Source organism: Calliphora vicina, chromosome 1 (genome assembly GCF_958450345.1).
Source record: "Calliphora vicina chromosome 1, idCalVici1.1, whole genome shotgun sequence".
Taxonomy (NCBI): Eukaryota; Metazoa; Arthropoda; class Insecta; order Diptera; family Calliphoridae; genus Calliphora; species Calliphora vicina.
In genome coordinates, this window is record NC_088780.1 from 63,550,311 (window position 1) to 63,574,324 (window position 24,014).

The 24,014-nt window shown below is 31.5% G+C and overlaps 1 protein-coding gene across 1 annotated transcript in view; it reads left to right on the top strand.

Annotated features, from left to right (window-relative positions):
- The first annotated feature begins 950 nt into the window (after positions 1-950).
- Positions 951-24,014, top strand: part of LOC135963152 (aminopeptidase N) — a 153,779-nt gene continuing 130,715 nt past the window's right edge. The window contains exon 1 of the mRNA XM_065514926.1: positions 951-1,013. Within this exon, the coding sequence (XP_065370998.1) occupies positions 951-1,013 (63 nt within the window). The remainder of the gene's footprint in view (positions 1,014-24,014) is intronic.

Consider the following 24,014-nt stretch of genomic DNA (forward strand, 5'->3'; position numbering starts at 1 on the left):
ACAATATATTTCATTTGGCACAGCAAAATTATGAAATTTTTCCATCCAGGAAAATTGTAATTTAACATAGAACTTTGCTTCCCTTTAACACCGTTTAATTTATTTTAAATTTTTAAAATAAAGAATATTTTTATATATACATAAATTGTTTATTTATATAGGTATAAAATTTAAGGATTAATAGTAAAAAAGTGGATGTAGAAATTCATAAAAAGTACGTTTTTATGAATTTTTTATGTTGAAAAAGCAGCATGGAATTCTTTTAAACTTGTTGTTCAAGAATTTTTGGGGAATAAGAAAAGTCAAAATTACAGAGATATTGTTGCGAATTTATTACATAATTTTTAACTGATGGGTGTAAATATGTCCCTCAAAATTCACTTTTTACATTCTTTTACATGGATTTTTTCCCTTAAAACCTCGGACACATGAGTAACGAAAATGGAGAGCGTTTCCATCAAGATTTGAAGTTCTTCGAGAGGAATTATCAAGATTTTTGGGATCAGAATATGCTAGGTCACTACTGTTGGAGTGTCGTGAGGGAGACAAATGAAAATAATTATAAAAAGAGGACTAGAACACTTCACTTTTAATTTTTTTGTCTTAATTTAATGTACATTTTTATATGTTTCGTTTTTAATAAATATCTCAAAAGTTTGACGTCCAGGATTTTTTTCTAATTGTTTGCATTAACTCAAAATAATACCTTTTTGTTGATACAAAGGTAGTCACTAATTATCACGAAAATGGTCTCAAATGAGGTTTTCGAGATGAAAGAGTAATCGGATTACGTTGAAATTTTTACAGTAGATAGATATTGATATTGTTAGTTGATTTCTTGCAAAAAGTGAATTTTTAAAATTTTGAGTTAATACAGTATTGTTGAACAAGTGCGATATATAATTTTAATAATATAAAACATAAAATTTTCTATATTCTTTTAGCACAAAATGCAGTACTATAATCTTCTACTGGCTTTATTGATGGTAACTCAATTTGGAAACGGTTTCAGTGTAAGTGTATTATGTATCTTAAGCTATTCATTAGTGTTTTTATTTTATTTTTTTCATCATCTTGTGTTTTCTTTAATCTTTCTATCATCTGAACATAAATAATAAATAAAGTTTTTATTGTCATCGCAATATCCAACAAAAAGTATTCATTAATAAAATCCATTCATCTAAGGCGTGACCATAAAAGAATAGCAATTCCCTTGCAAGGGAATTTGGATGATCTTGTAGTTTAAAGGTCTGAAGCAAGAACCATGAAATTTTAAATGTAGGTTGCTCCCTCTCCAAAACTATACATTTTTGGAGATTCGAATGTTTAGGTGGTGAAAACGAGTAAATTCGGTAACCTTATATCTTCTAAACTAATACAGATACAAAAAAACTTAAAATCCATCTTACTCCATTTAAAAAATTCGAACATTTTAAAGAAGTGGCCACTTAAAATCGGTACGGATTAAAGCGAGCATAACTTTTAAATGAAACAACATATGTTAACATTTTATACATGAAATTAAAGGTAATTTATTAAGCTTTAAAAAAATATAACTGTAGGTTTATGTGTCTTTATTGCGAATAAATTTTCTGGCTTTTCTTCTTATGCCTACCATTAATAGCTGCAAAAAATTTTCTTCCCACTTCTACCGTTATTCCAGCATATTTATTCCACAATGTTCTCGTCAAAATCTGGTTATTTACTGTACCTGCACTATTTTTCAGTTTACGTTTAACAATGGCCCAATATATCTCGTTTGGACGAAGATTTTGGCAATTTGATGTGTTTTGGTATAACATCAATATTATTCTCATTATAAAATTGATGTTAATCACACTGTGATTGAAATTGGACGTGTTTTATTTTTACACCGAGTTAATTCGTTATTTTAATGTTTCTATCGGAAAATAAATATAAATATCACCTGTTTATTATTTACGCGAAAGGACGCTTTTATTTTAATAATATTATTAATAAAAAAACAAGAACTAAAAGACAAATAAGTAAAGAAAATTCTTTATTTTTTTTGAACCTTTTTTGTGCATTAACTATTAACACTCCGTTACTCGCAACTGATCAGGTTGATACAAGCAAATTTTTTTTTTTGTAAATTTTTTTAATCAGCCTAAATTTTAAACTATTTTTTGATAAAATAATATTTTTACTGCAATTTTTTGTATTGCTCTTTTAAATACATTGCATTTAATATTGTTTTTATGTCAAACGCGCCTTTTTTATTGATATCAATTTGATACATTGCAACTAGTCTTGATTGAAAATGATTGCGACTAACGGAGGGTTAAATAAATATCAAGAGTGTTAACTAAAGTAATTACAACTACTCTTTAACGTAAACAGTGAGCGAAGGTTAAGTGTAAACGGCAGAAATGCATACGTAACAGTTAATGCAGATAAAAAAATAAACAAAACAAACAGAAGAATAGATGACAACTTGTTTTTAACCGCCAAGCCTGTTAACCGTGCTCGTTCTTGTTCCCCCGAATTGACAACAACTAATGATTGTCAAACGAAAGAAAATTCAACTACTGTAAGTCTGGAGATACCAGAAAATAAAATTTTTTTATTTATGCCTGAAATTATGCTAGCTATATCAGCTTCAGATGCGAAATCCACCACACTGACTACAAATGAAATTAACCCATTAAGCGGCGCTATACCCAAGATTAGTGAACTATTAAATAAAGATAATAAATCCCAAATACAGGTTGGAATGGACCGGTATTTTACAATAATTAAACGGGCACGAAGTCCCAAGTCTTCGAAAGCGGCACCATTGGCTAAATTATATAAGGATAGTGAACCTGACAGACTAAACAATGAAAATTGTTTTTCTATTTTGGAATGTTAAACAGATGAACCAGTAAATAAAATCAACTCTACAAAACCACCCCCCATTTACTGGAGAGAAAATAATTCGAATTCACTGGTGCAGAGCACTGGTTCAAGAAAGGCACGATTCATGAAACTAAAATACATAGTGAAAACGATTATAGAAAGGTTGTAACAGATTTTGAAACTCAAAAGAAAAGTTTTTACACTTATCAGCTCAAAGGAAGCAAGGATCTACAAGTTGTAATAAAGGGTATTGACTGTAATGTTGAACCACTGGAAATCGCAAAAAACCCCGACCAAACTCTTCCGTGTTGAACTTGAACCCGGTGTCATAAATCTGAAAAAAAAATTAAACACACCCCATATATAACCTGAAGTATTTATTGCATCTAGGGTTTTATCCCGGGAATTCCCGGTACAAATTTCCCGGAAATTTTGCAAATTTTTCACTACCCGATTCCCGGGATTTTTAGTCGGGAATCCTGGGAATAAAAAACTAATGAAAATACAAAGAAAACAAATTAGAACTAAATTTTTTTCACCAAAAAAAAACCTGAAATGTTTTTTTATAGTTTTTTACTTACATCTCTGCAATATTATTTATTTGGGGTTTTTTGTATGAAAATTTAAAAAGAGAATTCATTATTTATTTCTTATTGAATCATTCTAATTTCTTCAAATTTCTTCTTCAAATCCATAACAAAATAACTTCAAAAATGTATTAAATGATTAAATTTGGCTTTCATTCAAATCTCTTACAAAAAGGCTTAACATTTTTTTAAATTAAGTTTGTAAATGATAAAAACAAAACTGAATCAAGAAAAAAACTGTTAACTTAATTTGAATTAACAAAAATTTAATCATTCAAAGTTTGAATAAATTCTGTTTTAATTAACTTCAAAATTAATACAGTTTAAACAAAGGCTTTTGAATGAATCTAAAAAATTAAATATTGGGAATGGATTTATGAAATGAAAGGCTGACATTTTTTAATTACGGATTAAGACTTTAGTGAATTAAGCTCAAATTGTATTAATTAATTCGAAGCTCTGATATATAATATTTATAACACTATGTTTTTATATGAAATTCGGCTATAATATTCCTAATTTACAGTATCATTATAAATCTCGGGAGTAGCCGGGTACCCGGGAATGTAGAAAATAATTTCCCGATTCCCGGGAATCAAAAAAGGTCGGGAAATTAAAAACCCTAATTGCATCGTAAAATTACTGTAGAAGAACCACATAAACGATTTGGACCCGTCCAATGTATGAATTGCCAAGAATATGGACATACCAAGGCATATTGCAAATTGCATTATGTGTTGTAACGTAGAAAGTCAGAGTTCGTTTTCGACAACACGAATATTTTGTATACTTATCATATCTTGAAATATTATTTATTTAAATTTTTTTCTTATTATTTTTATTGTATTTGGAATTAAACTGTATAAATTTTGTTATTAATCTGTTTTGTTTAAGTAATTGATTTGAATGTAACTGCTTTTAATATAAACAGCGCTATCTATTAGTCAGTACACTATAGGTTAAACGGCTACCAAAACTGTGCTAAAGTCCAATTTTTCAAATGCAAATATTGCACTTTTTTTAATGCCATTTTGTAACCAATACTCTAAATTAACTAAATCAGCTTTTTGTTTTTGGTAAATATTAAATTCCATTTGACAACACGCAGTCAAAGGCATTGCATCGTAATTACTTAATAAATTTTGTTGAAAAGCCTGTATTGCTTTTAAATTTTCAATTGCATGTTTAAATAATTTCGCGAGTTATATACAAGAAAGTGAAAATGGAGAACAATATAATAAGTAAATAAGTAATGTTTTTTGTTAAAAAATGTGATAAAATTGTTTAACTTGCTTGAAATAAATCCACTTTTTTAACATAACCTTAAAAGTGCTGCGATTGTTTTCAAAATGTAACTTCGTGGAAGCTTTTAATTTCGGCAAAGTTCGGCGGTTTAAGTGAAATCAGAAATGAATATATTGAAATGTTATAAACCAATTTTCACTTACATATAATAGCCATTTTTAGCCGTTTTCGAATAATACTATCTTTTTTAGGTTATTGTTTGAAATTTGGCTTAACGAAAATTCAAAAAAAGAAAAATTTTATGCCGTTTTCAAATATGTAGTGGACAAAATTGAAGTAAACATATTTTCAGATGAAGTGGTGAAGCATATAACGAAAACAATAAATTTGTTATACCCTACACCACCATAGTGGGGAGGGTATAATGCGTTTGTGCAGATGTTTGTAATATCCAAGAATATTAGTCTAACACCCACCTTAATATGGTACATATAATTTTTTCGGCCCAAGGACGAAGCCTATTTAAATTGGGCGAAATAGGTCCATTATACCATCTAGCCCCCATACAAATTTCTTCCCGTAATTGCACTTTATCGGTTATAAATATTTAATTTATATAGGTATCTACAAAAATTTTGCTCCAAATAAATTTTATATATACGGAATTCATGTCAGCTAATTTTATGATGATCGGTCCTTAATTAATCACAGCTCCCATATAATACCCTCTTCCGAAAATAACTTTAACGTGCATAAATCTCTTAAAAATTTTGGTATACACATAAAATTCAACAGAAAATTCAACTCTCATAAAGAAAATAATCACACGACCTAATTTCATGACGATCGGTCCATAATTGGTCAAGGGTCCCGTATAAAACACTTCCGAAAATCACTCACGAATATAAATTATTGAAATTTTAAAAGCAAAAGTTTCTATGCAATCTATTTTACTTCATATTGCTGAAAAATGTTTGAGATGCAAAAAGACGCTGTAATGGAAGCGGAGAAGACATATTTTTTCGGCTCCGAATTAATATTAAGCTGTACCTCAGATCCATTAATTTCCACATCATTTTTAGATAGGCGCTTACAAAACCGGAAACGTTTCACACTTCTACCAGAAGTAATTCAACTGTTATGTTGCAGTGAACCCAACACCACCACCCACTTTAGCCACCAAGACAATGAAATTAATGAAAGCGAAGAGGACATTTTTGATTCAAATTTACAAAATTAATTAGATTTAACCACCCAGGAAAAATTTTGTGAATTTTTGTAATGACCACTAGTTATTTCATGCATTCTTTTGTAAGGAGTGGTGGTTACCCAGCACATTATTTTATTTACTAGAATAAGTACTTATTTTTATGCAGGCTGGTAATGAACTTTTGCATTTAGCACAGCTATCTAGTGTGTTTGACTGGAAAACGGGAGGTTAGTGGTTCGCCACCTGTCAAAGCCATTCATTTTTTTGTTCATATCATATTCATTTATATGTTGATGTTAAAACTATTGTTAACTTACAATAAAATAACTCGTACATGGAGCAGTGAGTTAGCAGCTTGACTATCAAACACAAGCAAATAATGTGACTGTTCGATTCCCACACAAGGCAATATTTTTTGTGTTTTTTTTTTTTAGCTACATATTCTTGTTGTGAATTTACTACTTATTTCTCAACTGATTGTAAGTACATTTGTAAGCTTGACCCCTGAATTTTTTAAAAATCTCGAACAACGGTAAGTAGTGTTTCAGTCAAATAATAAGTAGTTATCGCTTTGCTCCAATTATACTTGCTGGCTTACTAGGTAAGTAAAGTTTTTGCTGGGCAATTACTAAAAGTTTTAGTATAATTAAAATAAATGAATGTATTAAGTTTGCATTAATGATTGTAAATGGGTTAATTTTTGGTCTTAGTGGGTTAAATTCCTTTTTTTTAATAGAATTATTCTTACTTTCGAAATTGTTTAAGGTTTTGGTTTGTATACCATGATTTTGTAGTCGTTATTAATTTAGCACAGAAAAAGTAGTAATTTAACCTATAGTGTAGTGGCATAAACAAGTAGTCATTCCTACCATGGAAGTAGGGTTGCCAGACGGGCTTGATTTGGCTTGATTGTCAAGCTTTTTCAATGCTTGTCATGAATCAATAAAAAAATTCATTTGTCAAGCTAAAAAGGAATTTTAGAAATTTTTCCATCAAATTAATTTGCCAAGTCAAAAACATAGGCGGATTTTGTTTATTTTACAAACTTTTGACAACTAAAAATATTTTTCTATTGAAAATACAATATACCGACAAAAAACATCATTTTCAGATGGCAATACCAAATACATGTGGCAAAATATATAGATTTACAGTCTTATGCAAAAAAAACCTTATTGTAGATTTAAAACACAATTTTGTTACCTAACACTTTAGCTTTAAAACCCATTTATAAAAGTATTGTATGCAAAAACGTTTATTAAAGGCATAAATAACTAATGTACTGATTTTTGTCTAAGCTGGCAATGCTTCTCATTTATTTCCCCTTTTTCGTTGTTAGTGTTGCTTTCAATTAGGATAAAATATTCGTTAATTTTCTTTTTTTCATTGATTGTTTTTAGTAATAATAAATTTTTGAAGATAACAACTAATTTATTATAGAAAAGATGTATATCTGATTCTAGTAAATTTATATTAAGCTAAAATGTATTAATGTACAAACTTTTTTATATAGTTTATTTCAATAATTATTAAAAGTATTCGAATGACGAATATTCTGTAAAAAAATAAACATCATTGTTATATAATTTATTTTATTAATTTATTTTTATTGACATTTTGTTAAATTTTAACAAAATTTAATGAATTTCTATGTGGAAACACACAGTTATAATTCCAGAGTGGGTATATTAGATTGTGTGGACCTTCTTCCACAATGTTTACACATTGCATTACTATATAGCGTTGCAGGTTAAAAGTAAATGACAAAAATGCCAATCAAACTCACTGGTGAACCTCATATAGTTTACTGCCGGAGGAATATCAAACAAAATCATATACTATTAAAAAAATGGAACTTATTCGCCAGCGGAGTGGAAATTGTGTTTAGCAATTGCAACAGTATCGTCTGTTATTCCAAATTTATCTTTAAAATCCACTTTTTTAAGATAAAAAGTAAAAAGAATTCCTTAAAATAGGTTTCAAGTAGGGTTGAACCATTATTAAATTTCATATATTTAACAATGGTTTACTACAAGTGTTGTAAGCTAATTTTCGTTTTTGGATATACTTTTATCGAATTTAGCTTAACAACGGTTAGTAAGCATGTTGTAAGTTTTTTGCATAAGACTGTCATTGTTTAAATTAAATCAAATGAAAAAAATATATAATTTTACTTTTGTTAATTTAACTGAATTTTAAATTGTCAAGAAAAATCAAGTTTTTTTCTTTAATGTCAAGAAAAATCAAGCTTTTTCTTCTGAATGTCAAGCTTTTTACCGATTTCGATCTGGCAACCCTACATGGAAGTGTAGTGTTCTAGGGTATAAAAGGCGTGCAATTGCTGAACATCGATCAGTCTGTAAGGAAGTGACCAAGCGGCAAGAACAAATTTTGGTGAGGAGATTAACTCTCCCCAAATATTTTCTTATTGTGTACTTAAAGACAAATAGTGAGAGAGTAGTGATACATACAGAAGTTAAACTTTTAATTTATCCACTATATTTCTGCCTAAAAAATCACTGAAGTTAACCTTCAAAGATTGTGGCATCTCTCAATTGTTCTTTAAACAGCACCTGGTTGTGTATACGGAGATTAAATCTCCAAATACTCAATTTTAGAACAAAATAGTTCTCCGCCAACCTCCTCAACAGCAGTTTTACATAGTGTCAAGTTTTATGTTAAGTGTTTCGTGTTAAAATAAAGTACGCTTTATAACGTTGTGTGAAATAAAGTGTTTTATTTAGACGACCCTGGACTCCGCTGAACTTACCCCATCAACCAGCGGAAACGTGTCGTTACAATTGGAGCCCGAGCAGGGACATTTTATTGTCCAACTTCGAAAAAAATTTTAATAAAATGCTGAAAACTTCGTGGGCATTCTCCCTAAAACGGGAAGAATTGGTTAAGTACCCAGGCCAGTTCGGAAAAGATAGTGCAGGAAACGTGGACGAACTCCGCAAGAGGTTTGCAAAATTCCTGTCTTCAGACCATACCGAGAGTGAATTAAAAGAGCTTTTTGAATTAAAATCAAAGCATGAGGCCACAAGTAACTCAGCTCCAACATCACCAAGGTCAAGACTACAGATACCTTTGGAAGCCTCTTCCATCCCAACAACATCCCCGGTAAAAGTGGAGAATAATAATAAGACGGTAGACTCTTCAGCCGCAGCTACGAGGTTGCCCATAGTCATAAGGAACCACAACAATTACCTAGCGAAAACCGTATTATGGTCATTGAGTTGGTCAGAAAATGTGGATTAAAATATGACGGAGGCAAAGACACACTAGTTGTTTTACAAATATGTGTTAACAAATAAGTATGACAATTGAGTTTTAATTTTAATTTCACGAATTATCTATGAAAACGTGTCTTTTCAACTGTTCGGCTTTAGGGATAACAAAAAAACTTAGTAATTGAGATTACAAAACTTAGTAATAAAGAATAAGTAACCGATAACTAATCGACAGTGGCGCTAACACCTATTATGGGAAGAAGATACAATAAAGGCAGTAGTGTTAATAGAACATAACTTAATTACTACCATCATCGACACCGGAGCCACCAGGAGTTTTATTACACCAAAACAAGTTCAACGATTATCAGTTAAACCGTTATATGTAACAGCATACATCGATGTGCTTTTAGCTGATGGGTCCAAAAAGATAATTTCAAAAGCGGTTCGATTTAAAGTAACTCTAGGCAACATTACAGCCGAATGTAATTTGCTCATCATGAACGAGGCAACAGTAGACATTATCCTGGCAGATGTTCGACACCACCTTCAGTTGTGCAGGACTGATGCTAAAAAGCAAACATCCGGAACCAAGTCAATTTCATGATAGCCGCATTGAGAAGGTAAGCAGTATTTTTAATATAAATAAACCAGCTTACAAGACAGCCAGCGTAAATATAAACGAAGACAGTAATAAAATTCCAAACTATAAACTGGAAATTACACGATTATTGGAAAAAGAACTGCCAAAATTTCAAAATATCACTGGGTTCTCAAATATCGCCACACATAAAATTGTTATGAAAGATGATCGCCCAGTTAAGATAAGATATGCACAACGAAATCCTGCAATGCAAGCGATAATCGACGCAGAGGTGAATAAACATAGATTCGCGGATGTATAGAACCATCACACAGCCCATATAGTTTCCCAATTACATTAGTCAAAAAAAAGAAATGGAATGTGGCGAACCTGTATGGATTTCCGACAATTGAATTTACGATCTGTCCCCGATGCTTACCGTCTACCTCGGATTGATGCCATTCTAAATAGACTTCGTAACGCCAAATTTATAAGCAGCATCGACTTGAAGGATGGTTAATGGCAAACAGGGTTTCGATATTCAGCTCTAGCAACATATTTCTTACATTTGACTATGCAATAAATATGAAATTATCGCATTTCATCACAATCAACTAATATAAATATTCATACTGTTCGTTCTTATTACTATTAAAATTGCAATGCTAGTCTGATATTTTTAGTAGCAAACACAATCCATTGAATATCCACCAAAATATATGGTCGTGCTTTAGTAGCACACACAGTTTTTGTCGTGCTAATATTGCACGCCACACTGTGGGGGATCTGAAAAAAAGTGGAAATCTGTAACTTCTAAACGAATAGCCCGATTTTAATAAAATTTCCCATGGCCATAGAGGATAAGATTAAGTTTTGAATTTGGGTTTATAACACCAAGGGGGGGGGGGCCGAGCCACAATGCCCCAAAGTGGGGCACCTCGCGTATATCAAAAATTAAAAATTATGCCAAATTTTTCCGATTTGAAAGATTTGTATATATATGGAATCTACTAGACGAGATCTGCAAAAAAACATTGCATTATCTCTTATAGTTTACGAGTTATTCGCATTTTTTTTATTTCATATTTTATTTATTGTATCTTCACAAAATAATGTGAACTATCAATAATTTGTTCAAATCTTAAATCTAAATATTATTTTTTTATTTACGTCCCACCACAGTTGGACGAAAAATTTTGTTTAATTTATAGATCCTATCATTAGCGCAGGTCTGTTGGATTCCTTCTTCTTAGTCGGATGTAGCCATTACTTCCCATTAATGTTCGTGCGAGTGGGTTTGGGTGAACTTCTAACTTTTTAAAATATGACTCCGCTTGTTTTTTTATTTCATTTTGCACCAGGGAGACACCTAGGTCCTTATGAATGTTAATATTTCTCACATACCAAGGCGCTGCTGTTATCATTCGTAATATTTTATTTTGGAATCTTTGAATTTTTTCAATATTAGAAGCTGAGGCCGTGCCCCATTATTGAATTCCATAGCACCATATGGGTTTTATTATTGAGCTGTACAGCAAAAGTTTGCAATCTAAACTCAATCTCGAGTTTTAGCCAGTAAATTTGTAGTAATTTTAACTTCATTTGAGTCAATTTCGTATCTATATGCTTTTTCCAGGTAAGACGTCGGTCTAGATGCAGACCTAGATATTTAACTTCAGTTTGTTGAGGTATTATATGATTATTTATTAGGATTGGAGGGCACGATTCTCTACGCAATGTGAATGTAAGATGTAGACATTTTTGCTCGTTTACTTTTATTCTCCATTGTTTTAACCACCTTTCTATGTCGAGTATATGGTCTTGTAACAGTACAGATGCTTCTTGGGGGTTTTCATGAATGGCTAGTATAGCTGTGTCATCAGCAAAAGTAGATATGTGGGTTCGACTGTTTGTTGGCATATCACAAGTATATAGCAAATATAGGAAGGGACCCAGTATACTTCCTTGGGGTACGCCTGCTTCAATAGGCTGTGGTGAACTTATGAAGTCTCCCTCTTTAAGAACGAACTTTCGATGACTTAAATAACTTTCTAGAAGCTTGTGTGTGTTCACTGGTAAATATTGTTTTATTTTTATGGATAATCCTTCATGCCATACTTTGTCGAAGGCTTGCGAAACGTCGATGAAGAGTGCAGAACAATATTTTTTTCTTCAAATGTCTTGGATATGATTTCTACCAACCTGTGAGTTTGTTCTATGGTGTTATGTTTTTCTCGAAATCCGAATTGATGAGTTGGAATACAATCAAAATGATTCACTATTGGCTTTAACTTGTGCATTAACAGTTTTTCGAATAGCTTTGATATATTTGACAATAGGCTAATGGGTCTATATGATTCTACTTTACTGTGATCTTTTCCCGGCTTAGGTATCATTGTAACTAACATTAAAATAAATAGGATTATTCTTAATGCAATTTGGGGTAGCTCGAGGAGCATCTTGTTACTGATTTTATCAATACCAGGTGATTTTTTGGAGTTTAAATCAACAATAGCCTTGTTAATCTCTGAAATCTCAAAACGAAGTGGTTCAGCTGCAGTAATATGGGGTAATGTAGGTGGTAACTCTATTATGTCGTTTGACTCGTTTGGGGAAAATACATTCTTTAGATGACTAACAAACAGGTTTCTTTTTCAGTATCGTTTCTCGCCCAGCCTCCACTAGAATTACGTAGAGGAGGTCTGCTCATAACAGTTCTTTTTAATTTTTTTGTAGCTCGCCATATAGAGAATATTTTTTCAAAATTTTTGAGTGAGATATCGATATCTTCTGGTGTTCTTAGAGATATATTTTCTGTACTGTGTGTGCTAATATATTTTCTATATTTCAACCAATTTATTTTCGTGCTTGATATTACAGAGTGACCATTCGGGGATACTATTTCTAGGGGGTTCAATAGAGTAACGAAGGTGGGTGAGTGATCCGAGGATAATTCTAATGAAGATTTAACCTGCATTAGTTCCATTGGTAAATTTTTTGTAACTGCAAAATCAATGACATCGGGTATTTTGCTTTGGTCAGTAGGCCAGTATGTTGGTTCTCCGCTCGACAGCACATTCAAATTCAATTTAGAAATTGTATTAAACAAAGCGCGACCTTTCGGGGTTACAAGTCTTGATCCCCAGTGAGTATGCTTAGCATTATAATCGCCAGCTGCCAGGAATCGGGGTCCTAGTGATTCGTAAAAATGTTCATATTTGTTTTCAGTAATCGAAAACCTTGGAGGTATAATGTAATGTACACGTACAAAATCTTGAAATAAGATTGGATTTTTATATATTTAGAATTTGACAAAATAATATAAATCTGAGAAATTCAAACTTATACGCAAATGCCAAAACTAAATCCAGGAAATCAAGAGTTTATATAAATACAGGATTAAGCCATGCTCCGTTTTGAAATAAAGTTTAACACGTTGATTTCCGGTGAATGAATGTTAAGGAAAAGGACGATGGGAGCCATTGATTAGCTAGCTAGGAGTCGGGTGGGGGAGTTCGTGTCCTATTCCTTAAGATTCAATGTTTATTACATGCTCTTATTTTAGACTCCCAAAAAACTAAACTTAACATGTCGTTTTATTTAAAAAAAAAACTAGATTTAAAAAAACAAAATAAAGCCCCTAATCTAGTCATAAGTGGAATTCTACATATAATCAAAGTTGATGTTTTCATCCTTTTGCCAAATTTGTATGCAATCCAGATGTTAGTGGATGCAAATGCCTCGATACCCTCACCAACCTTCGTTCTAGTGGCATAAATAAATTTCTAGAACCCCTAGGTTAAATTTTATCTAACAGCTCTCACATTCTCACAATAAGAAGACCAAGTTATTTAAATTTTAAGCAAACATATTCAAACTATTTATTTTTTTATCTTTTAAATTAATCATAAATACATTATTCATATTTAGTTTTAATATTTAGATTTAAATTTCAAGCAACTTTCATTTAAACAAATTCTTTTGAAATTTTAACAAAATTTAGAAAAATTGAATTAGAAAAAATTGATAAATGTTAACATTATTTATCTTAATATTCCATAAAACTAGCTTTATAATATAAATTTTAACAAAAGTAGGAAATTTAAAATTCTAACAATAAAATTTGTAACAAATAAAAATTTAACGTTTCGAATGAAACAACAATACAATACAAAGATCAATTACAATATAAGGAGCAATTTTAAATATCAAAATAACCAAATTTGTATAGTTAAAATTCAAACAAAAGTAGATTATTTACGTAATTTTGACCCATTGTGCAATTTGTATAAACGAAAATAAACAAAGAAACAAAACAAAAAGATATTAAAAGTTCATTGAACTTGGTTGCAACAGCTGATCAATTTGCACAGGTTTGTGTGCATGTTCAGAATAAGTTGTAAGTAAATATATAGGTCAGGATTTGTTTGACCCAAGAGAATTTAAGTTGTAGATGAACGAAATTAGGTTACAACATGTTTGAGTTGTAATGTGTTCGATCGATCTTCAATATAAATTTGTTTTGTTTGCTTGTTTCTTTATAAAATAAGTATGCAAGAAAATAAATAAAAGGAATTAAAATGTCTTAATTTCACTCACCAATCGTACACTCTGCAGAAGGCCTTCTCCAGGAACGGTGTGCTAGATTTAATTTTCGCAAGATATTTAATTAAGGTTTTGATATTTTAGGTTTTGGTGTTTTAATTGTTTTGTTTTAAATATTCATATTTAGATTTCTCAATTAGTTATGTTTTAATTTAAGATTTGTGTTATTCATTTGTTTGATATTTAGGTTATTTTAATATAAAAATTTTAAACATTTTACAATTTAAATATTTCAAAGATTCCTTTTAAGTTTTGTAATCATTTAGCAAATTCTTTAAATTTTAATTTTAGATAAACTTTAGTAACCGTTGAAACATTTTAATTGTAAAAGTTTATTTTAAATTTAAAACTTTTAAACATTTCTTTTAACAAAATTTTAAACAATTTTAATCATATTTTTTTTTAAATTTGCATGTTTTTTTAACTTTTTAAGATAATTAATTTGTGTGATAGTTTTAAGATTAAATTTAGGTAATTTAAATTTTAAATTTAGGCTTTTAATTATAATGGTCGTATGGTTTGCTAGTGCGACTAATACAAGTTATAGGGTACATATCTTTTGTTCTTTTACTTGGTTTCTCTTGTTTATTAAAACTTTCAATTCATTATTGTTTTAGCCGAGATATTTAACACACAGTTTGTTAAAATGTTGTTTAAACTTTAATTTGAAATTCCTTATCTGTGATATTAGTTATTAAGCTTTTAACTTATTAATCACTTAAATTTTTCTTTTCACATATTTTAATTATTTATCATTTTTATAAGCTTTACTGTGATATTATTTGTAAGCATTGAATTTTAACTTTTAAGTCATTTGACGAATTATCTGTGATATTAGATTTAGGTTTTAGGAAAATTAATTTTAGTATTTAGTAAATATTTTCATACATGTTGCATTGTTTTCACTACGGCGAATATTGCCCATTATAGGGTGCACATTTTATTCTTTTCTTTGACTATCTGTTCAATACTTTACACTTAGAAACATCAGTGGTAGCAAATATTTTCTTTTCTCATTTCTTTTAAAATTTTAATTTATTACTGATCTTTTTTTCATTTCTATATTAGGTAAAATTAATACAATTAAGTACTTTATCGATTTTTAGCTAATTTAACAAAATTTTACAACTTTCACAGATTATTTTGTCTTTTGATCCAATTATTGGGAATCACTGAATTTTGTGTAAATTTACATGATTGGGGACCACTGTTTTGCTTATTTCGGTATTGTTTTGTTTTGCACTTTTACTTTTGTTTATGGTTTGACGGGAATATTATATTATGAGGAGAATTATGGATTTGTTTTCATTGCAAGAGAACTATTGATTTTGAGTATTTGAGCATAATGTTGAGCACAATGATTTATGGTGGAGGTTTTTAACAAATGATGTTTTTGTTGTTATAAGATGGTTTTAGAGATGCATGATGAGAATGTTGATTATGAGATGTTGGAAAAGAGCAAACCTGTCTACTGCGCAATCGCCGGCAGAAGATCCGTCTGTTGAGTCATCAAAAGGAATCCCCTGGAAGAGGATTCCCTCGCCAGGTTTTGGGATTTGTATTTTGAGTGTTTATGGGATTTTCTAGCAAATTGAACTTGATAATAAAATACCATGAATATTAGGTGAGAATTTTGATTGATTGATTGATTTAATTTTTATTGGAGTTCAGATTACCTTACAAGTTTTCAAGAATGGTAAAGAATTTTTACAAGTTGATGGGTTCTGATTCCAAATGTATGTATGAATATGTCAAGGCAAGATAAAGCTGGACAAGAAACCTTTTCCTATTGTATGAGAAATTATTATATTTATGAAAATTATCATAAAAATTTCATAAAATTTACCTGATGGTGTAATTGGTGAAATTTTATTGAAAAATATTAAGAAATTTTAACCAATTATCAAATGATTTTCTGAAAAATTGCAGATTTTTCTGGAAAGATTTAGTTTTCGATGTTCATACTCCAAAAGATCACAGGAAAAGGATCTTTTGTAGATTTTCTTCTATACAAGAAACTTGTGGCTGAGAATTTTTAATCAATTTTGACATTGTACGTCAATCAGTTGTCAAAGATCTTTATGTTGCCACTTAATCAAAGACTACAATCAATCAATCAATCTTTTCCTCAGTCTTCATGCATACTGATGGTAAAACGGTATACAATATAATTTAAATAAATTATGATCAAAGTCACTTTCTATTCATTTTATATATACTCCGAATTACGTAGAATTTGAGAAATAAAAATGTTTTATGTTTAAATACTTTTCTTCCCACTGTCTGAGTCAAAAAAAAAACTTTTTTTTTCGTCATAAAGAAGTTCCCAAACCCTGGACACATTTAGCTCAGACAAAACTCTTATACGCTTTCCATCAATTTGTTCTCATGCATAAATCAAAACAAAGGTACAAAACAAACAATCAGTAATAAACCATATGATCGTGAAGACAAATGGAATAACAAAATTTTAACTGAATATAAAAAAAATGTGAAAATTTTACAAATTATGCAAAAAAAAGTATAAATATAATATAATATAAACTAATAAATTTATCAGAGTTAATAATGAATAAATTAACAAGTTATATGTACGAAGAGCACAAAAAGCAATGTAATAAGTTGGTGACCAATGTATCTACAACCAAAACAAATGTGGATTATGAGTGTGATATGAGTTGGTGTTTCTACTCAAAAGTAAGTTCTATCTTAAATTTAATGAAAGGGTTTTGTTTTGGATAAAGGACATAAACGTCCACTACAAAACTAGATAATTTTGAAGTTTAACTTTACAAAAATAGCTAGAAAAAGGAAGTTTATGGCCTTATATCTTTACCATGATACGTGCCAATCAGTTTGCCTTGTAAATCTTCAAGGACGTAATAATGGTTCCCTAATTTCTCACGAATCCTTGCCTTTACGAATAGTGGAGATAATTTAGCATTAAAATTCTTCTCCATGTTGCTCTGAGCAAAGTTTCTTCGAAATACCTCTTGGTTAAGAGCAAATGATTGGGTTTTAGTTCTTAAGTTGTATTGTTTCTGATTCTTTTCATAGGCTTCTTTAATATATTTTTTCAATTTCTTTCTAATAAGCTGAAGATTATCATCTCTTGATATTTTGGCAATTGGTTCGTCTAACAATTGTAGTTTTCTTAGTAGCTCGTAGGAAGAAGCATGAGTGATCATATCGAAACCGAAGATTGCGTGATATGGTGAATTATTTATAGCTTGATGATATGAATTTCGTAGAGCACAACTGATGGCACTAAGCTGTTCATCCCAAAGTCGATGGTCGTTTTTTAGGTAGGCTCTTATTCCCGCAATTAGTGAGCGATTAACCCTTTCCGACGCATTGGATTGGGGGGAATAGTATGCAGTATACACATGTTTAATGCCATATTTGGTCAAGAAAGCATTCATATCGTTGGCCTTAAATTGACTACCATTATCACTGACTATGACCTCTGAAACACCGAAAGTATGGAAAATATGTTGTTCGAGATAATTCTGAATGTTAATCGATGTAAATTTCCGGAGAGGACATAGCCAGTGAAATTTTGTCAAGTGATCAAGCACGATTAACAATCCTATGTATCCAGACTTGCTTCTTGGATAGGGTCCCAATAAGTCAACGTATAACCGCTGGAAAGGTCTTTCAGATATTACGTGTTTTCCCATCGGCGGTTTCATGATGAAGTTAGGAGCTTTTGTCGTTTTACATACTTCACAGTTTCTTACGTAGTTTCGTACATCTCTTATCATACCTGGCCAATAGAAATTTCGTCGCAACAGGTCTAATGTTTTGACCATACCTCCATGTGCAGTTGTAGGAGTGTCATGGGCTCTTTTTATTGCGTTTTCACGAAGTTTGCTGGGTACCCATAACTTCCAGGTCATGTTTTCCTGTTCTTCTTCACCTGCATAATGTTCTGTACGAATATACACGTATTTATCTTCTATCCTTATATCCGGGTAATTGCTTTGATTTTCGGTAATTTTAACTTTCAAATCTGTATATTCCTGGTTATCAAAGTACGGTGAGTTAAGATCAATTTCCGGTTCCACAATTTCCAAGCCATTTATCTCCTCGATAGGTATTCTAGAGAATACATCAGGTACTATATGTTCTTTCCCTTTTCTGTGACTTATGGTAAACTTATATGGTTGTAACTTGAAAACCCATCTCGCAAGTCGGCCGCTTAAATCAGGTTGTTTCATGAGCCACAAAAGACTGGAATGATCTGTCACAACCTCAAATTCCTGCAGTTCCAAGTAGCATCTGAACTTCTTTATAGCTTCCATTGCCGCCAAGCATTCCCGCTCTGTGACGGAGTAATTACGCTGCGCTGCATTAAGCTTCTTACTCATGTATGCAATGGGCTTTTCTTCTCCTTGAGCATCCAATTGCACTAGAACTGCGCCAATGCCATAATCACTCGCGTCACAGTGCAGGAAGAACTTTTTGGAGAAGTCAGGATTAGAGAGGACAGGTGCAGTTGTGAGCAGATTCTTTACTTTTTCAAATGCTTCTTGGGCTTCAGGTGTCCAGGCGAATCTTTTCTTGGTGCTTAGAACATCAGTAATGGGACTGACTTCAGTCGAAAAGTTTTTGATGAATCTGCGATACCAATCCAATGAATCCTCTCACTTGTTTTAGGTTTTTCGGAACAGGCCAGTTGACAATCGCACTGATTTTTTCGGGATCCGTTGTGACTCCACCATCTCCAATCACGTAGCCTAAATAATTCACCTTAGTCACACAAAATTTACTTTTCGCTACGTTCAGAGTTAGATTGGCCTTTCTAAATTGAGATGCTAACCTCGCAAGAACATCTATATGGGATTCAAAATCCTCAGAAACTATAACCACATCGTCTAGATAGCCGAACACACAATTTTTCAAATCTGGGGGAATGAGCTCATCTACTAACCTACACATAGTTTGTGGCGCATTACATAGCCCGAAGGGCATAACCACAAACTGGTATAGGGGCCTTCCAGGAACAGTGAAAGCTGTTAACGGTTTAGAACTTTCGTCCAGGCCAATTTGCCAGTACGCGTCTTTGAGATCTAATTTTGTAATAAGGTTGGCTTTGGGCAAACGAGCAAATATTCCTCTTATGTTCGGGAGCGGATAAGCATCCTTTTTAGTAACCTGGTTAAGTTTACGTGCGTCCAGGCATAATCGAACTTTATTGGGCTTTACTACTAGTCTCATAGGTGAACTCCAAGGAGATGATGACGGTTCAATTACACCTAGAGCTAGCATTCTGTCTATTTCCCCGAACATAAGTTTCTTGACTGCCGGTGAAACAGGATAAAATCTCTGTTTAACAGGAGATGCGTTACCAACATCAATTTTATGCTCAATTAACTTCGTCTTGCCCAGGCCTTGTTTATCAAAATTTGGAAATAAGGAGATTATCGAGTCTAATTGATTTCTTTGTTCATAAGTCAAAGGATACAAGTTTGTGTCTACCGGAGAACTCGATTTGGCGAAATCTGTAAGAACATCAGATAAACTATGGAGTTCAGCAGGACTATTTGTAGGACTATTTGAGACAATTACATTAGGAGAAGCAATAAAATCAGGGCAGAGATTAAACAAATGCCAAAAGTCTACTCCAAGAATTAGGCGTTGAGAAATACTAGGTATTATGAAGAGCTTTAAGGATTTAGTCATGTTTTTAAAGGAAATGTTGGCATCTAACCAACCTACAACAACCTGTGATTTACCATCCGCAGTTTTCACGTAGGATTTACATTTGTTAAAATTAGGATATTTTGAGAAATCTTGCTTTGCTAAATCTTCTCCAATACAACTAATATTGGCTCCTGTGTCTAACAGACCATATTCCTGAAAATCTAAAAATGATACCTTAGCGTAGTATCTCATATCAACATTTTCTACAGATTTTCTTAAGTTTATAAAATCTTCTAATTCTCATAGTGGAACGTTTACTTTTTCTAGACAAAGGTTCAGAAATAGATGCAATATTGAAAATTTGATCTCTCTTTTGTAGATAAAGTTGCCATCTTCTATGGTACGGTAAACGAGGATAAGGAGCTATAGGTTCAAGATCTACAGGAATATTATTGGTGTCATGGCTTCTTCGCCGAATTTCAACCTTGCCAAACTCATAATCATTTTCTTTATCAAGTACACTTTTGCTAGAGTCATTATCAGAAATTGTTTTGTTATCCTGGCCTTTACGCCGAATTTCATCTTGGTCAAATTCATAGTCTAAATCATCGTCCAGTTCAGTTTTGCCGGGTTCATTATCTTTTGAATTCAGTTTTTTATCGGAAAAATGTTCATTTATTATGGTTTGCTCTCTTTGAGAAACTGAGGTTTTAAGTTTTTTGGAAATGTTTGTTTTTTATTGGCACATTTTAGGCAGTTTGGCTTATACATTTGTTTCTCTCCACAACCATAGCAGAAAACGTTTCTTTCTTTTAGGCAATCTTGCCAATGATGGCCAGTATCATCACAATTCCAACACTTGCCATTGAATTCTGTATTTTGAATTGCATTTATCGAAATTTCAGTTTCCATATCATCGGTAAATTGAGCAGATTCCTTAACTTCATCAGCTGAAATTTCAGCTAAGCGACGAGGATAATTGGTGTTTGATATTCTAGAAACTATGTTCCTACGGACATGTTCCTCCGATAAGAAATTTTCCCTCATTTGGACCAGTTTCCTCAAATGTGGGATGGAATGAACCGGGACATATAGGAGATCTTGTCTAATGTCAGGTCTTAAGTTTCTAGCCAATATTTCAATTAGTTCTAACTCCGACATAGGAGTAGGAAGCTTGTCCATAATGGTAGAAACAGATTCGTAAAAGGAATCAAACGTTTCGCCAGGTTTCTGTTTCCTGTTGCGAATTTCTTCGCGAATATCGAATGATGATTTAAATTCTCTGTACTGCCATCTTATAGCTTCACAGAACTCTTTCCATTCGATAACTTGGACACGTTTGTGATAACGCCAGTACCATTCCCTAGCTTTTCCTATCAGCAAAATGTGTAGATTACGGCAAATAATTGAAAAATCACTGTTAAAGTAATCTTTTGTTAAGGTCTTAATACGGTATAGAAATTCTTCGATATTCAACCCATTGGAAGTACCGTCGAATTTAACGTTCCAATTCTGTATAATCAAAGAGATTTTATCAGCATTTAAGGTGCTGTGGTATGAATTAGCAGTTGAATTGGGACGTATTGGAGAATTCAAAATGTTTACGTTTGGATGATCAAATAAATGAATATGTGAATTGTTTAAACTAGGTGGTCTATTCAGGTTCTGCGATGTATCCGGATTTGTATTTGGAAGTAAGTTCATGTTACTCAAAAGCCGTGTTAGATTTTGTTCTATTAATCGATTGATTTCTTGGTAATCTATTCCATTGTTAACTGGGTTATTATTATCATTTGGGACATTTTGGACATTGCTTTCAGAATCTCTAACTGGGTCATTAGTAGAATATTCATTCGGATTAGTATCTATATTATCTTGACCTATATTTCTACTAGAGCTTCTGGTATTATAGTGTCGTGCCATTGCTCCTCTTGGTTTTGTACCCATAGGTCTGGCTATAGTACCTTTCGGTTGGATTACCAGTTTTCTAAGCTCAGACAATTGACAATTGCGTTTACATATAGGGCATTCCGAAGATGTAGCTAGATGTGTTTCTATACACATGCCATGAAAAGCGTGACTACACTGATTTAGAATTAAACATTCCTGTCCTTCTTCCATAGCTTTTTTGCAAATTTGACAAACTGAAGGCTCTATAAAAACAGGTGCCGAAGGCAAAGGAGGCGGTATTGAACCAAGGGGAGAAGTTGGATCAGTTGCCATCATGAAAAGTTTATAAAACTATATAAAAATCTATAGAAATCCTAATAAAGTTATTTAAAAAACAAGGTAGCTTTTAGTAAACGTATTTTAGTTCAGGGAATAAAACTATCCTAATATTCATAAAGGAAATATGCAAATATTAACGTTACAAAAAAAATAATAGAAAATTATGGAGAAAATTAGATAAAGGATCAAAGTTTTATTATCCGTTCCAAAGTAGAATTATTGAACTTTTTAGAACGAGTACAAATTTTGTCCAATTTTAAAAGGAATGAAAATAATTAAAATTTATAATCCAATATTGTTTTTCGATTCGTCGCTTTATTATAATATCAAAAGGTTTAAATTTGTTTACAATGTAGATCCGGTACAAAACACAATCGAATCGATCACGTTTTGGTTGAAATTAATTGGAAGTGATTAAATTTAAAATTTATATATTTAAGTATTTACTATTAAGTGGAAATTTTAATTAATGTTAATTAAAACTGTAATTAAACTAAATTGAATTTCTATTAAACAATTCAATTAAATATAAATCAAAAGAAAAATTTTAAAACACAAGTTTTCACTTGAAAATAAACTGATTCGGTTTCCAAATCAAAATTAATTATTCATGAACAACGTATGGTCTTCAAAGAGTTCAAATGTGAGAATAGATAAAATAAATTCTTAATATGGCAAAAAAAAAAAAAAAATCAACTAAATGGAAACAAAACTGGTCTATGGAGCTTTTTATTAGTTTAATATGTTTAGGAAATTGACCCCACTAGCTATATACAAAATTTCTCCTGGTATATCATATTTTTATCTGGTCATAAACTGCATACAGCAAATTTATGATTTCCGGTGAAGAAAATATGTGCTATAGACCGGATTACAATCACTAAAACATTTTAGACTAATATCAAACTATATATAATGATGAAATGTAATCCATTATTTCAAAAAAGGATGAAGAAAAGACTATTGTACACTAAACGGTTAGCCCATTCGAACCCTTAAACCTCAAATAGCTAAGATTCCTGTAAAGTTCCAATAGTTATTCCTCATTTAATTCAAAAGTAATGGAAACCTTTCAAAATTATATACAAAAATGAAATCTATGAATTACAAACAAAATTTTGAGCCAGAAGGAACCGAGCTATTCCTCCGGGCCCCACGTTGGGCGCCATTTTATAATGTAATGTACACGTACAAAATCTTGAAATAAGATTGGATTTTTATATATTTAGAATTTGACAAAATAATATAAATCTGAGAAATTCAAACTTATACGCAAATGCCAAAACTAAATCCAGGAAATCAAGAGTTTATATAAATACAGGATTAAGCCATGCTCCGTTTTGAAATAAAGTTTAACACGTTGATTTCCGGTGAATGAATGTTAAGGAAAAGGACGATGGGAGCCATTGATTAGCTAGCTAGGAGTCGGGTGGGGGAGTTCGTGTCCTATTCCTTAAGATTCAATGTTTATTACATGCTCTTATTTTAGACTCCCAAAAAACTAAACTTAACATGTCGTTTTATTTAAAAAAAAAAACTAGATTTAAAAAAACAAAATAAAGCCCCTAATCTAGTCATAAGTGGAATTCTACATATAATCAAAGTTGATGTTTTCATCCTTTTGCCAAATTTGTATGCAATCCAGATGTTAGTGGATGCAAATGCCTCGATACCCTCACCAACCTTCGTTCTAGTGGCATAAATAAATTTCTAGAACCCCTAGGTTAAATTTTATCTAACAGCTCTCACATTCTCACAATAAGAAGACCAAGTTATTTAAATTTTAAGCAAACATATTCAAACTATTTATTTTTTTA